Here is a 16,793-nt window from a genome sequence, read left to right as displayed (position 1 = left end):
TTTTCATATAATTTCACCCAAAAGGTTAGATTTTTTTTTCTTTTAAATTCAACCGCTCATCCACCCACCCACTACATCTTTCTACTTCAACCCACGTCTAATTTCCACAAAGTAGTAGGAGACCACCATCTTTTTTTTTTTTTTTCTTCTTAATCTGTATTTCATCTGGATAATGCCTAATCATTTTTATTTATTTTTAATCGAAACATGATTGTACGTATGTGGGGTACAGCGTTGAATATTAATACTTGTGTGCAATATGTGATCCTCAAATCAGGATAATTACTGTATTTATCATTACACAATGTAATCATTTTTTGTGGTCCTTTACCAATTTCTCGCTACATCTGCCCGCCCCCCACCCCTGGCACCTGTCCACTTCTGGTAGGAGGCCACCATCTTTTAAGTGGAATGTTCCTCCCAGGCTGTTTGAGCTCTCAGGGGCAGCCGGAGTCCCAAAGTAGTCTGCAAGCATCCCTGGGAGAGTTCTCCATTTCATGCTCTTACAAGTTCTTCATTTATGTGCGTGTATGATGAGCTTTTCTCTTAGAATTGTGTTCAGGTCACTGTGAACTTTGGTCTAGAAGACACCTTAGAGAAAGTCAAATGGGCAGTTTACACATCCTACAGTAGAGTTTGCCTGTCTCCCCCAGGAGACTTCCCAGACCCAGAAAGGTGGCTTTCTTTTTGACACTGGTCCCAGCATCTCATCTGCCATCCAGCACAATCTAGGTACTCAACCAATGGATACACCAGCCCGAGCCGTTTTCTCCCAGATATGACGGTCCCCAGGCCCAAAGAAGTGAGACGCACCATTCGGTTCTACCAGGGCCTTGCTCGGTCCGGGGTTGTTCGCATTATGTGCTTTTCGAGCCACAATAGACTAACTAGGCTGGAATCAGGCTGTTCTACCTTCTGGGTGTGCCTCCACGGGCAAGGAACCTGATTCTTCATTTGCAAAATGAGATGACCAGGGGCCCACATTACAGAGTTGTGGCAAAGGGTTCATGACATCACACATGCTAAGTGCTCATCACAAGGCGCACCACGGGCAGAAGATAATACAATTTTGACGGCGAGGAAATGGCAGCATCCGCTGGAAACAAGGCGGGGAGGGGGACAGCGGAAGGGGTGGGTGAGGATTCCGTGTCGCGCTCCGCCGGGTGGCAGCTCTGCCCTGTTTCCCTCCAGCAGTCGGGGCCCTGAGTGGGTGGCTCGGCCGCGGACAGGCTTGCGCACCCAGAGGTTTGTGGACCTTCCCCGGACGCGCCCGCCGTGCGCTCCGCCCCGGAAACACTCCCGGAGCCGCTTGGCGCGCTTTTGAAGCAACTGTTTCTATTTCGTGTACGTTTCGCAGATCCCTGCCGCTCGGGGAGCTTTGTTCTTGCTGGCCAAGCCCGCCACCTCCCGGGCGCGGCGGGACCCCCGAGCCGCCGCCGCGATGAGGAGGACCCGCGAGGAGGTGGACGCGACGTTGCAGATCGCCAAGCTGAACCCGGCCGAGCTGCTGCCCGCCGTGCACTGCCTGGCCTTCGGCCCCGGGGCCAGCGGCGCCACCGCCGGCGACTTGTGCCTGCTGGAGCTGGAGCCCGCGCTGTGCCAGCAGCTGGAGGCCGGACACAGGTGAGCCCGAGACGCGCCGCGCCCCCAGCCTCTCGTGCCCGTGGATTTTCCCAGCGGGGAAGCTCAGGAGGAGGAAGCAGGGCCGGAGAGATACACTGATTAGGTCGGGGGCTCACAGCAAGCCGGGCCCTGACCACCAGCACGCTGCCTTCTCCCGGGGATGTCACGCCCCTGCTAGGCCGCCCAGTTAGCTGGCTGAGGTGATTGGAAGACTGGTCCAGCTACCTTGGAGGCATGAAACGTCAGCAGATAGAACTTCAGTGAGGTTTTGAGGACATTAACACTGAAACCAAAAGCACCTGCTCTGACCAGCTCAGCTAGATAGTGCCTTGGGAGATCTGGATAAGTCAGTAATCACGTCCGCCTGTCCTGGAAAACGTTATCATAATACCATTTTATTTAGAAACAGCCATAATGGCGTCGGAAAGCCATAAAATTACTTACGATACTTCTTATTACACTTGCCTAGATCCCTGCATGTAAGGTGTAACCTACTAACAATCCCAAATCTACATGTCACGTACAATCAATAGAAAGCCCGATGAAGTAACTAGCGGGACTCTCTCCCTCTTCCTTTCCCCCTCCCTTTCTCTTTGCCCCTCTGTCCCCCTCTCACCCCCTCCCTCTTTCCCTCTTTCTCTCCTTTGGCTCTCCCCACTTGTGATTATAAAATGTGAAGCTGTTCTGGCCCTCTTTGGAACACATTTTCAGGTCCATCTGATCTATAGTTGCATGGTTGCAATCGTTAAATTGGCTCGATGAATCCTTACTATATGTTTTTTGGCCTCAGTTTCTTTTTTAGGTTAACAACAGTGATGCCAGGTACTCCACAGAACACTTTGTCATTCTATCTTAAAATACAATGGTAATAGCTAATATTTATAGAGTTTTTCTTGCTTTCTACTTAATTATACTTTACTATTTATACTTTATTTTTTATTTTATTTTAATGTATTTTACTCAGACAATAGGTAGGACATGTAGGGAATAAGTTTAAGGGTGTATTACAGACTTGGTAATTGGGTGAGCCCCCCCCCCCCAATAAAAAACAGACTTGCTTGAGGTCACTCACTGGGGATCTGACCTAACTCTAGGTCAGCTACAAATTTGCTGCAAGACCTTGGATTAAAATACATATTCAAAGGTGCGGTAGTTCTTGAAGGCAATCTGGAGAAATCTAGAGAATGATTCTAGATTCCTTGTGCTGCCCCAACTCCTGCAAATTAGAAGTTAGGGGCTCCAGCTTCTTTTCTGCACCACTGTTCCTCCAATACCTGTATTTTATTAGGTAATTTTTTCTACTGTGGGTTCCTTTTAATTGAGCCCTTTAAGCTGTCTTTCAGTTTTCATACTTTACATGCCAAACGGTATTATAGTTAACCAGTCTTCAGATACTAACCACAAAGTATCTTCAAGGGAAATGAAGGAGAACTTCAGTCATCTGGTTCCATCACAGTTGAGTTGGTGAGGATTTGGGAAAAGACTTCAGGTATGATGACCTTCTTTTTGTCCAGTTGTAGTTAATCTAGCTGGCAAAAAAAAAAAAAAAAAAAAAAAAAAACCCAGGAGAACCTGGAAATGTGTCTTTAATTTTGGGGGGCTGGAGGATTGGTACAAATAAAATATTTCAAAGCCAGGAAGAGTGCAATGTAGAAATGAATGTTAAAGAGTAAGTACTTGGGTCTATTAGATGTTATTAGCATCAGGAATCTAAAAGACATTTTATTCTTTTTACTTAAATGAAGGCTTAGTTAAAAAAATTACAGTCTTCTATTTTATTATTTATTTAAAAGATGTGAGTTGTGCACAGGGGAGTTAAATTTTTTATAGGAAAACTGCTAGAACCAGCTTTCTTGTCATTTCCATTATCTTTGTGTTTAGTCTTTCCTCTTCTCCCTCTTCAGCTTCATCCTTCCTTCTTGCTTTTCCTCAGCTGAGAAAAACTCCCTTTGTCAGTCTTTCGTTTAGTCCAATTTGTAAACATATCTTTTTCATATTTTTCCTTCAGCATTTCAGCCCTCTTTTCTTGAGGTCCCAGTTTCTTTGCAGTATAGCTGATGGTTAGGCCAGGATGTGCTCCTTTGACTGTTGGGATACTCAGAAAAAAACAAGAGGGATGACTCTTAGATGGGTACAGGAGCAGCAGCATGGTTATCTTCTGGGAGCTTGCTGGAAATGCAGAATCTTAGGTCCCATCCCAGACCTACTGAATCCCAATCTGCTTTTTAACAAGATTCCTTAAGATGCCTATGCATAAGTTTGAGAAATAACCACTTTAGCATGTTTTAGAACATTGCAACATCTTGAAGCTTCTAGATGCTTTTTCTTGTGCTCTTCCTAAGCAGTGTGCACAAAGATGCCACATGATGACATTTGGCCTCTTCGTCTTTCTGAATTTGTCTTGCCTGTGTTTAGTTGCTCTGTAGAACCCATCATTGTTCCACAGGGGCCAGATACAGCATCAAGAATTAATTATAAATTACAATTCCCTGAACTTGTTAAGACAAGTGAACAGATATGATGTTCATGGGGGGGGGAGTAGAGAGAGGGAGGGGGGAAAGAGGAATTGGTAAAAGGATATGAAAATCAACTACATTGTATATTGATAAATTAAAATAATAATAAAATGATTAATTGTAAATTCTACAAGCCTGGAGGATTTTGGAACTGTTTATAATGATGATGTCTGCTGGAGTCTCAATAAACCATTTATTTTTTCCCGCATTTTTCTTCAGTCTTGTGATTCGTGGTGATAAAGATGAGCAAGCTGTGCTGTGCAGTAAAAACAAAACATATGACTTGAAAATAGCAGACACTTCAAATATGTTGCTTTTCATTCCTGGTTGTAAAACTCCGAACCAGCTGAAGAAGGAAGAAACACATAGTAACTTTATTTACACTGAGGTATTGTTTTCTGTCCCCTCACTTATGTAAATCTGAGAATGACAATGCATGTGTTGATCGTGCCTTTAGTTAAAAACTTTAGGTGTAAAATGTACAATTATGGGGAATCTAAGAAGCTTCTTAATGGAATTTGAAATTTCTCAGCGTTAGTATTATTATTTTTGTTTGTTTTGTTCTTGTGAACTTGTCTTTATTTTTCTAGTTTGATTTTGAAGTCCCAGACAAGTTGATTTTTTTTCTATAACGTGGAAAGTTTGCTATTTGGTGACTCATTCGAAAAATTTTAGTAAATTTTGCTATGGATGTGTTTTGGAAGGAGACTCCTTTAAACTATAACTATTGCATTTGGTAATACTTGAGGTAGAGAAATGAAGAAATTTGAGTTTTTTTTTTTTCCTTTTTGTCTTTTTTCGTGACCGGCAACGGGATCGCAACCCTCAGTGTTGCGCTCGCACCTCGCTCAGCCAGTGAGCGGCCAGTCTGTACGTGGGATCCGAACCCTCGGAGGGAGCGCCGCCGTGCTCCCAAGCGGCGCACTGTAGCAGTGCGCCACTGGGCCGGCCCAGAAATTTGAGTTTTTGAAGGAAGTGTATTTCTTAGCTTTGAACTGGGTTTAGTTCATTAATATCTGTAGCCAAGTATAACAAATTTTAATTATTTTGGAGAATACCAATAGCGGTTACCAAATAAAAGTCTCCATCATATCTAGGTCGTTACACACATAACAATCAAAGCACAGCCCTTAATTTTTTCAGAATGACTACAGACCAACTATTCCCTTAAAAATAGAATTGGAGAGGAAAGAAGGGAAAATTCTGGGAAGTTTAAATAATTCATATGATGTTACCAGAGCATAAGAACTCATATTTACTTTACATAAGTAAATATTGTATTTTGGTTTTTGTAGGGTTATAAGTCTTTCATTGTAATTAACTAGAAAAGTGGCAGTTCATCTTTTTGTAAAAGATATATACACACATATGTATATTTTATGACTTAACCTGTTTTGTAGGTGTTTTTATGAGGGCATAATAATATCTATGAGTAACTTTGAGCTCTTGCGTGTTATGGGAATTCTGTTTGCTGAGACTGGGTAAAACATAGCAAAGACCTACTAACTGAAGTCTTGGTCGGTGTTTATACATTAGATGCCTAAAAGGGTGAGATAAGGAATGCATGTGAGCAAAGCAGGATGGGGTTGATAAATGGTAGTGGATGCTCAAGAGTAATAGGCAGTGGTTGGATCTAGGGCAAACTGGAGAGCACAAGCCCAAAGTAGGTGGGTGGCTACTACTCAGTAGCCTTGTGGGAAAGCAGACGCAGCACTGCCAGATCCTCCAATTTCTTTTTTCCAAGTAAACCTTGAAATATAGATTTGTGGGGCAAAATCTCCTAATTTTTCAGTATTGGCAACTAATTTAAACACTATGCCAAAATTTCCTCCTCTACCTGCCTACCCCAACACACAAAAGCATATGCCACTATGTATGCATTAGATACAGTAGCCAGAGGGCTGACTCTGTGAACTATGGGTAAAATCAATCTTTTTGATTCAGTCCCTAAGCTCCTTGAAGGCCTTAGATTCAGTAACATCTCCTTCAGCCTCTGGGCCTCATCTTGTGAATCAAACCTTATCCTAGTTCAAGAGGAGAAACAGCCCCCATCGTTCCATTTTAGAGTTGGAAGGCACCCCAGAGAAAACCCATTTCAGCCTTTTTTCCTCTTTCATGAACACTTATTGGCACCTACTGAGTGCTAGGCACTGGCCAAGTCATGGAGATACAGAGAAATAACAGACATTTCCATCCTCTAGCCTTTATCAACTGGATTTCTTCGAGTGATAGGCCTTCTGCTGTTTCACATGTCCAACAGTGAAATTAAGTGTAATTCTAAATAGTAGAAAGTTCTTGCATTGCACAGAAGTCTCTCTCCCTTAACTTTTGCTTATTTTTGACGTTATGAGCAACACAGAACAAGGGTGCCCCTTTTCCCTTTAACACCCCTTCATTATTTGAAGACTGATAAAGTCTCTTCTTTATTTTCTGTTTTCAGCCTAAGTATATTCATTTTCAGTTGTTTCTGCCTGTTTGCAGAATTGTCACCATCCTGGTCATTCTTTTCTGGGCATAGTCTAGTTTCCAAAGTATGCTTGAGACATGAACCTCAGTTGTTGGTTCTCATTATGTTGGCAGTGTCTTCTTAATATGGGTTTGGAAAGATGTTTCCTGAAGATGACCATCCATTCTTGTGTGAGAAGGCTGGATGGTACCTACCTTCCCAACAGAAAGCAGAATACCTTGACTCCCTTTACGTGGTTCTTGCTGAGGGCAGATGGGTTAGTTGGAATTTTGTATGAAATTTTCTTTTAGAATGGTTCCTAAAAGGTTATGATATATTATAATTTCCAGATCTTTGGTTTTTCTAATAACTATTGGGAATTAAGAAGATGTAAACCTAAATTAAAGAAACTAAAGAAACTTTTGATGGAAAATACCTATGAAGGACCTGATAGTCAAAAAGAAAAGGATTCAAACCGCTCAAAAGTAAGACTTATTTTCACTTTTTTATTTGGAATTAAAAAAAAAACTATAATTAGAGGCACTTAGTAGTGACATTCTTACTTTTCAAAGTTTATGTTATGAAAAGTTTAAATATATCCAAAAGCAGAAGTAGTATAATGATCCCACATATTCATCATTCACTTGAACTACTAATATTTTGTCAGTCTTGTTTCTTTTATCCCCCTGCCTCCTTCCACCTTTTTTTCTTTTTCTAGAGTATTTGAAGCAAATCCTATATAAAACAATCCTATATATCATGGTACTATTTATATAGCTGAAAACTTCTCATGTTTCTGTCTTGGAAATGATAATGTTTTAGATGTGAAATTAATTTTTATTTGATATAAAACATAATTAGGTGCTCTTGAGAGAAGACATCATGAAAATGGAAAATATACTTACTCCAATGTCAAAATGAACTAATTCTTGGAAGTATGGAAAAATATTTATATGACAAGTAAAAAAATTTTTTTACTTTTTAATGTAATTCAAAATTATAGAACTATGCTGGTATACTCAAGACCATATTTAGAAATTCTTTTCCTCCACTGATTTCTTTCTTTTGAAAAATTTTTTTGTTAACAGCTTTATTGAGATATAATTCACATACCAAACAGTTCAGTCATTTTAAATGTAAAATTCAGTGGTCTGTGGCACATTCACAGTGTTGTGCAACATCACCATGATCAAGTTTAGGACATTTCCATTACCCCCAAAAGAAACCCTGTAACCTTTACCTGTCACCTTCCAATCCAACCTTCTCCCTGCTCTCCCCCTCAGCTCTAGGCAACCACCGATCAACTTTCTGTCTCTATAGATTTGCATATTCTGGACATTTCATTTAAGCGGAATCATATAATATGTGGCTTTAACTTAGCATAATCTTTTCAAGATTCTTCTGTGATATAGAGCATGTATCAATATTTTCTTTCTTTTTATTGCTGAATAATATCTCATTTTATGGATATACCATATTTTATGTATTTGTTTATCTATCAGTTGATGAACATCTGGGTAGTTTCCACTTTTTGATTATGATGAATAATGCTGTTGTGACCATTCAGGTACACGTTTTTATGTGGACCTATGTTTTAATTTCTCTTGGGTATATATATATATATATATATATATGTATGCTAGGAGTGGAACTGGTGGGTCATGTGGTCGCTGTATAATCTTTCCAGAAACGGCCACACTGTTTCCCAGAGTGGCTGCACCATTTTCCATTCCCACCCACAGTGTTTGAGGGTTCCAATTTCTTTACATCCTCAACAACACTCATTATTTTCTGGGTTTTTTTGATGTTTATTCTAGTGGATTTGAAGTGGTATCTCATTGTGGTTTCGATGTGCATTTCCCTAATGACTAATGATGCTGAACAATTTTTTATGTGCTTACTGACTGTTTGTATATCTTTGGAGAAATGTTTGTTCATTTCCTTTGCCTGATTTATTAATTATTTGACTTTTTATTACTGACGTGTAGGACAGTTTTCGTATAGTCTAGATACTAGTCTCTTATCAGTTTTATGATATGCAAATATTTTCTCCCATTCTATGGGTTGTCTTTTTGCTTTCTTGATTTTTTTATTGTCGTAAAATATAAATAGCATAAAATCTACCATGTTAACCATTTTTAACTGTATAGTTCAGCAGCATTAAGTACATTCATATTGTTGTGCAACTATTAGGACCATCCATGTGAGAACTTTTTCATCTTCCCAAACTGAAACTCTGTACGCATCAAACAGTAACTCTCCATTACTACCTCTCCCTGGTCCGTGAATGTGACTACTCTAAGTACCACAAATAAGTGAAATAATATTATTCCTTTTGTGTTGACAGTGTTTTCAGTATAAAAGTTTATCATTTTGATGAAATCCAATTGATCTATTTTTACTTTTGTTGCTTGTGTTTTTGGTGTCACATATAAGAAACCATCGCCAAATCCAACGTCCTGAAGATTTACCTGTATGTTTTCTTTTAAGACATCCATTGATTTCATGTAGTAATCATTACACATTAACAAAAGAAATTGAGCTAGTGCATAAAAATTACTTTAATCTGTTCTATGTGTTATTTCCCAAAATTCAACAAGAAGTCTAAAAAAATATTATTCTTCGAAGGCCTTAAAATATATATATTTTTTTGTTTCAGTATACAACTGAAGATTTGCTTGACCAAATTCAGGCAAGTGAGGAAGAAATAATGACCCAGTTACAAGTTCTAAATGCCTGTGAGATTGAAGGTAGTGTTACTTAGTATTATTAATAATAATGATGGAATTAGACATCGTATGATGGAGAAGTCTTAGGACATATTTGCTGTTGCTTTGCCTCACACAGATTTGTCACCTTTCTTCCCCTGGGTGATGGAGCTGCAAAAAGGATTACTCAAAGCCCATTTCTTCTGAGCAGTGAGAGACCCCGAAGGGGTTAATTTCCTGGAACCCTCAAGAGAGAGGCATTCCTTCCTTTTGGAAATTAACAACAAATTGGGGGTCTCACCCTGCATTTATTCTCCAGACCAGGAAGTTACAGGAAGAGAACATAGGTGGGGTTATGGCCAATTATAGTTTAACAATAGAGGCTGGTAACGTTCAGTGAAACAAGCAAAGTGACATTCCATAATGCAATTTGAAAAAAGGTTAAGTCGATCCACCAACAAAAACTTGATCTTAGCAGACACTGTTTTTCCCTACAGCAATTTCCCAGTATCTTTACATATCAATCAGTAACTTGTCTGTCCTTGAGCCAGCAACCTTGCTGTGCCATAACTCTCTATCCACATCAGAGATGCTAGCCTGAAGAAAGTTTCCTGTTTTTTTTTTGCAAGGTTAACATTTCTATATATAATTTTAAGAAGTTAGGCTAAACCTGAAACTGCAGGGCTTTGGAGGCCCTGTGAAATACATTTGCTTTATAAATATTGGTATATTCCACAATTTGCCCTATATGTATACAGTTTATTTAATCTTCTTTTGGGCTCAAAGATGATGACATTTGTCTTTTTGGGTGTGGGACAGAGATTACGTGTGATCATCTTTATATGAGGTGGTCAGTCTGCGACCAGTGCCTTTAACTACTCCTTACAGGCTTACTCTTCGGATTAAGTAGCAGTCGAAGAACAATGTTCAATCTAGAAAGGCCCTTAGATATCAAGTAGTCTAATCATTTCATTTTTGGGGGTACATATTTATAGGGTACAGAATTATATTTTAATACATGTATACAATGTGTAATGATCAAATCAGTAGTTAGCAAATTCATCATCACAAAAATTTATTGTTTCTTAATAGGTGAAGAAAATAAGGCCTAGGAAGGGGAACTAACTTGTCCAGGGCTACATGTTGAGCTAGTGATGGGTCCTTAAACTCCAAATTCAGAATTAATTTAATAACCTCATATTTCCAAATTGCTTATAAGATGGGGCCACGTTTCTTCTTGTGATAACTCTTAATGTATTTTTGAACAGGTGTTAGTTTCTATAATAAGCCTATAGTTTATATAATGAGTCTGGGAGTATGTGTAGGTCCCAGGGGTTGATGAAGAAGCTCCACAGTGTCATCTTTAATGTTTTGACTGGTCTCTGCTCTGGAGTCAGAACTTTTTTTCAGCATCTGAGCCTGTGGTAATACTTGAGTAGATGTCTGCATACATCTTTCAGCCCACTTCAGCCTGCCCAGAGAAGCAACTTAGTCTGCATCCATGTGTTAGGAAGGAGAAAATCAGCATGGGTTGGTAAATGTACTATTCAATTTGCTCATATTCTTCCAGACAAGATTATTTTTTGTGAAACCTTAACTCTCAAATGTGGCAAATCCTGTTAAATTAAGCATCTGCACACAACTTTAGAACTAACTGGAAGCACGTAGCTTGTTGTTGTGGTTCCTTGAGATTGATTTGATCTAAAGTATCTAAAATAAAGTTTTGAATTTTGAAGGCCTGCTGTTAGTTATTATAGTATATGGGTGAATGTTAAAGTGTTTTTTTGTTTGTTTGTTTTTAAAGGCAAACTAAACAATGTATTTTAATATAGCCCTCTGCATTATTCACTTATTGCATGGAGATAGGTAAAATTTTGGTAGAGGGAAGCACAGATTACTTCTAGCTCTCTTCCTAAGTTTTATATCACACTATCCAGTTTTTAATGTTGCCTGTATTTTTTTCAAAATAAGAACAGAAACATTCTCCTTTAGAAATATGTACTTGATTTCTTTCTCTAGGGGCGGTAGTTGTGCCATTGTTTATAAAAATGGCATTTTCTGTTTTATGGGAAGAGGGAAAGGTATCTTTATGCCAAGCCTTTATTTTTTTCCCTTTATACACATTGTACCTTAAAGTCTATCATCTCTTGAATGAGCTGGACTTCTTATGAGTATGGGAACACCTCTGTAAGAGAGCTGTGATGAAAGTTATTACCATGACTGTTCAGCACAGCTGAGATTACCATGTAGGATATGACCTTCACCTCATTTGTATGATATTCTGATGGAAGGACTGTACCAGCTGCAGATTTCCTCATTTCCACTTAGAACAACAAGATTATTGTGAATAATTGAATATTAAAGCACTTGAAAAAAACCCAAAGTGTAAGTCATAAAAAGTACTCTTTAAAAAACACTTAAGCTTCCTCAAGACACAATTTAGAATGAGTGGGAGAAAAGTATAAAAAGAAGCATCATTTAAAGAAAGTGAAGACTTTTAGTGTCTGCTTTTTTTCAGTGGGCAAAAGTATGCTAGTATTTAGCCAATTAATTTGCTTAAAATATTCTTTGGTAAATACAGCTTTTGGAATTTGCAGGTTATTGGAGGATTCTTGAATTTGATTATGAGATGAAACTTCTGAATCATATAACTGAGCTTGTGGATTCTGAATCTTGGTCATTTAGTAAAGTTCCTTTGAATATATGCCTTCAGGAACTTGGACCACTGGAGCCAGAGTAAGTATTTTAATTTCTTGTCCCTTCAGATTTCCTTAAAGGGAAGAAAATTATTTTCCAAACTTGAACTAAACCCAGGGCATATATTATTTATATTTTGATATCTTAGAGAAAATTTTAAAATATATAACCAGAAGAGATTTGGGAATTTTGGTCACTGGGGTGAATAAATGTGCATCTTTTTTTGGCCATAAAAAATATGAAGAAATAATTGTTATGCTTGAGCTATTTTATAATAATAATATGCTCATATAATTCATGTAAAAATATTTAGCATGAGGCTTGGCACATAGTAGTTGCCCAATATATTTTAGTTAGTTCCTAATTTAAATAAAGTATTATGTGCCAGCCAAAATTACTTAGTATTCAAATCTTAAATTTATATGTTAGCTTTCAGTTAGCAATGGGTTTTAAAACATAGTACATAAAAATGTTGATAATTTTTCAAATGGGTGTTTTTAAATTTTTCAGGGAAATGATAGAACACTGTCTTAAATGTTATGGAAAGAAATATATAGATGAAGGTAAGATTTGTAAAGTGTTTTAATGATATTTTAACTCTTGTATGTTAAAATTGGGGACTGGCTGGTTAGCTCAGTTGGTTAAGAGTATGGTGCTGGTAACACCAGGGTCCAGGGTTTGATCTATTTACTGGCCAGCTGCACACACACACAAAATAAATAAAATTGGTATACCTTTCTGAACTGTACTGGTGTTAAAAATGAGAACTCCATGGCATTGTGGGAGGAGAGTTGAGGTATATAATTGCTTCTAAGAAACTGTATTGAGGAAAAGGAAACATTAGTACTGTAATTAATTGTTAAGAGGATAATATGAAACTGTCTGATCCCTTTTCCTTAGGTGAAGTTTATTTTGAATTGAATGCTGATAAAATATGCAGAGCAACAGCACAAATGCTACTTCAGAATGCAGTGAAATTCAATCTCGCTGAGTTTCAAGAAGTGTGGCAACAGAGTGTTCCTGAAGGAATGATAACTAGGCTCGATCAGCTTAAGGTAATAGCAGTAGGGGTTGTTACCATAATTCATCAGGTTATCATTAATTACTAGATGAAATGATACCTGTATTGGCACTTAATCTGGGAGCCAACTTATTTTCCTAGACACATATTTAGGAGTACAATGTACATTTAGCCCTTCACAAAGTCCTATTAAAAAACCTAATACCTTATTAAGGTACAATTTACATACATAAAACTCACCTTTTTAAGTGACTTTAGTAAATTACTAAGTTTCACAGCCATCACCACAATCCAGTTTTAGAACACTTCTATCACGTCAATGCGTTCCCTTAGGCTCCTTTCCAGTTAATCCCTGTTTCTACCCAGTGAGTCTCATTTTGTTCCATTTCTCTTTCTATCACCACCATCCTAGTCCAAACTACCATAATCACCTGCTTCTGCAATATCAAGAGCACCCCTAAGCAGGCCCCTGCACTTTCAATTTTGCCTGTCTCCAGTCCATTTCTGTGGTGCCACTAGAATGCTCTTTTAAAAATGCCAGTCAGATTAGATGAATGTCCTGCATATATCATTTTAATGGTTGCCCACTGCACTTAAGATATATAATCCAGAATTTGTATCTTGCCTTACAAGGCCCTTCCTGAACACCCCCATAGCTTCATGTCTGGCTACTTTCTCCCTGCTCACTGCATACCAACCTTCTTTCAGGTTTTTAAGAGCATCAAGCTCTTTCCTGCCTTAGTACCTTCCTACAAGGCTTTTTGTTCTGGAATGATATTTTCCCTAATTTCATGTGGCTATCTCCTGCTCATCTTTGAGTCACTTCATTTAAAAAAGCCTTCTTTTATTCTCTGCTCTAAGAAAAGGCCTCCTGTTTTGCTCTTTCATAGCACTCTATACTTTTCCTTCATGACACTGACCACTTAGCTTTGGAAAAATGTTTAATTATGTGGTTCCCTACTGTCCACTTCGGTAGCATTTTGTTCATTGTTGCTTGCCATTATATAGCCTAATGCCTGGTGTGTGGTTTATGATCAGTAAATATTTGCTAAATGAATGGATTTACTCAATATTTATGGAGTTCCTTTGACTTCTAGACACTATGCTCAGTGCTGAGGAGAAAATGTCATACAGGGTCCCACTGGGTGCTCAGAACTAGCCTGGGGATTGTTAATGGGGGGCAGCACATTACATGTATTAATCTCTTCTTACAACACAGAGTGATCTATGCCATGGGAAAGGCATGTATAGGATGTTATGAGAGCAAAGAAAAGGGGCTTATCCATCAGACCAGTGAATCAGGAGAGATTTTCTAAAAGAATGGATGTTTTAGCTGCTGAGTCTGGAAGGATGAATATTGCTTTATAGGTGGCAAGAAGGGCAGAGACGGGAATCCAGGAGAGCATGTTCAAATGTGTGAGGGTATAAAAATTGGGGCACTGTTGGTATGGATGTATGACTAGAGTGAAGGGTGCTGGTGAGTTAGTTAGGGACACTATGGATTACGATAAGGAATTTCAACTCTCTCCAGAAAGCTCTTTGGTGCCATTCAGTGACATCAGTTAGAAGAGCTACCTCATCAGGTACTCATCAGTTTTGCCTTCTGTAAAGAATGGATGGACGGATGGAAGGTTGGCTAGATTATAAGAACTGTGCAGGCTCTCAACACTTAAATACTCCTAAGTAAAAGAGTACTGGCCAAAGAAATAGGTTGTGGGTAATGGATAGCAAAATCTTGATGCCTTAACAGCTGTAGGATTTAGTGTTTTCTTAGGTGCATGGTTTGGGTAATGAAATCTAGGATGATGCCTAAGTTTCCTTCTTTCCTAGGATATTAGAACTGGAGTAGGTCTGGGTGATAAACACAGTGAGTTCATGTATAGATTTGGATGTAGAGGTCTGGGGCTCAGAAACAAGATCTGAGCCAAAGATAAAAATATTACAGTCGTTAGCAAGTAAGTGGTGGTTCAGGCAACAGGTTTAGATGAGGTTACATGGGAGATGAGAGTGAAATAGGAGAGCAGTCAGGATTGAAGCCCAGAGGACTATACCATCAAGTTAGGAAAATAAAGAAATGATGATCTCTCAAAAAGAGAGATTTGAAGATGAAGGAATAATCAACATTAACAAAAAAAACAGAGGGCTGGTAAGATGAATCCAAGAAAAGGGCCTGCTGGATTTTGCAATGACAGGTCACTGGTGACTATAGAACCAGAGCTGTCTTGATAAACTGGTAGTGTAGAAGCCACATTGCAGAAGGGAAAAGAAGTCACAACTTAAAGGAGCTCTTTTTATGGAAAAGGCTATTGTGTATCTCTCAATAGTTTGTATAAGTTTTGTGTAGCTGACATTTTAAATACTTTGGGCTATGACTAGCCCAGCAATGACCACTGAGCAGTGGTAGGAAGTGCCCCCGGCTACTGAGCTGGGGCGGTGGTGGTGGGGGTGGCCCGAGGGCCTCAGCCACCCCCCACAACATCTGCAACCAGCCCAGCAACAACCACTGAACTGTTGCAGGAAGTGCCCTGGGCTCCCAAGCCAGGGCAGTGGGGGACTGTTGGCCTCAGCCCTGCTATCCCCCTCCCCCTGGACATCTGCAGCTAGCCCAGCAACAACCACTGAGCCACCACTGGAATCCCCCGGCCTCCCCTGCTGGAATGAGGGGGGTGCCAAAGGCCTTGACAAAGAGCCCCCTCCTTCCTACTCCTCTCACCTATTTCCTTCCCCCTTACCTTATCCCCCTCCCCCCAACTGCTTTGCAACAACATCTTAGAATGTAAAAAAATAATAATATTAATAAATAAATTTTAAAAAATACTTTGGGCTAAGCTAAACCTAAAGATAAAAAGGTGAGAGATCTATGTTTAAACATTAGATCATTACGTTAACTGCCCTTTTTCTTGTAATTTCTTGTAGGGTTTAGCACTGGTGGATAGACACTCGAGACCAGAAATCATATTTTTGCTGAAAGTAGATGATTTACCTGAGGATAATCAGGAACGTTTTAATAGTCTGTTCTCTCTAAGGGAGAAATGGACAGAAGAAGATATTGCTCCATATATTCAGTAAGTAATTTATTAAAAATGGATTTCGAGAGTTGTTCTTTTTATAAAGAGTGGCATAGGGTTTTAGACTTATTATTGGAACACAATTTTCTTGAGTAGTCCCTCAGGATTCTGCTTCTCTGTTCTCCATGATTGCTGATCTTGGAGGTGGAATATGTGTTATCTTTATTCCTTACTACTGCTTCCAAAGCACTTTTCTGTTCTCTTCCCTGCAAAATTGCAGTACTTTGAGGGAAAGAAAAGATATCCCACTATGAGTCTAAGGCAAGCATCCCTCTCTGATTACCACCTCCTGTCTTTCCTGCTGCCTTACTTTAGTATTGTGGTAGATGCCAGATTGCAGAATCTGCAAAATCTAAAATGATTAAACCCACCATTTCTGCTTACTGTGTGCCAACACCTAGGCAGCTGAAATTTCCTAGAGAAAAATACACAATGGGGCCACAGTTTTTCTTAAGAACAAAAGTACTTAGCAGGACCCCTGGTTGGGCACCATCATGATAAAACTTTTCCAATGTTGGAGCAACCCTTATATCTTTCTTTTCTCTTTTTTTAACAGCAATACCCTTTATTTCTTTTTTACTCTCAGCTTATAACTTTATTTCTTGAGAAAAAAGCAGTTAGACAAGAACTACTTTCTTTCCCACTGCCAAATCTGCCAACCTCATCATGTCTGTACCTACTTCTTTTGCAGTCCCCGCCCTCCCCCCCCCCCCC

The 16,793-nt window shown here is 39.1% G+C and overlaps 1 protein-coding gene across 1 annotated transcript in view; it reads left to right on the top strand.

Annotated features, from left to right (window-relative positions):
• Positions 1 to 1,352: 1,352 nt before the first annotated feature.
• The window catches only part of DSCC1 (DNA replication and sister chromatid cohesion 1), a 19,225-nt gene continuing 3,784 nt past the window's right edge, over positions 1,353 to 16,793 (top strand). The window contains exons 1-8 of the mRNA XM_008590635.1: positions 1,353 to 1,623; positions 4,359 to 4,527; positions 6,936 to 7,070; positions 9,245 to 9,335; positions 11,891 to 12,029; positions 12,501 to 12,553; positions 12,891 to 13,045; positions 15,928 to 16,076. Of these exons, the coding sequence (XP_008588857.1) occupies positions 1,442 to 1,623; positions 4,359 to 4,527; positions 6,936 to 7,070; positions 9,245 to 9,335; positions 11,891 to 12,029; positions 12,501 to 12,553; positions 12,891 to 13,045; positions 15,928 to 16,076 (1,073 nt within the window). The 5' untranslated portion in view covers positions 1,353 to 1,441. The remainder of the gene's footprint in view (positions 1,624 to 4,358; positions 4,528 to 6,935; positions 7,071 to 9,244; positions 9,336 to 11,890; positions 12,030 to 12,500; positions 12,554 to 12,890; positions 13,046 to 15,927; positions 16,077 to 16,793) is intronic.

This window comes from Galeopterus variegatus, unplaced genomic scaffold (genome assembly GCF_000696425.1).
Source record: "Galeopterus variegatus unplaced genomic scaffold, G_variegatus-3.0.2 Scaffold6237, whole genome shotgun sequence".
In the NCBI taxonomy this organism is placed as follows: domain Eukaryota; kingdom Metazoa; phylum Chordata; class Mammalia; order Dermoptera; family Cynocephalidae; genus Galeopterus; species Galeopterus variegatus.
Note: the sequence above shows the minus strand (reverse complement) of the source record. Positions and strands in the feature narration are given on the sequence as shown.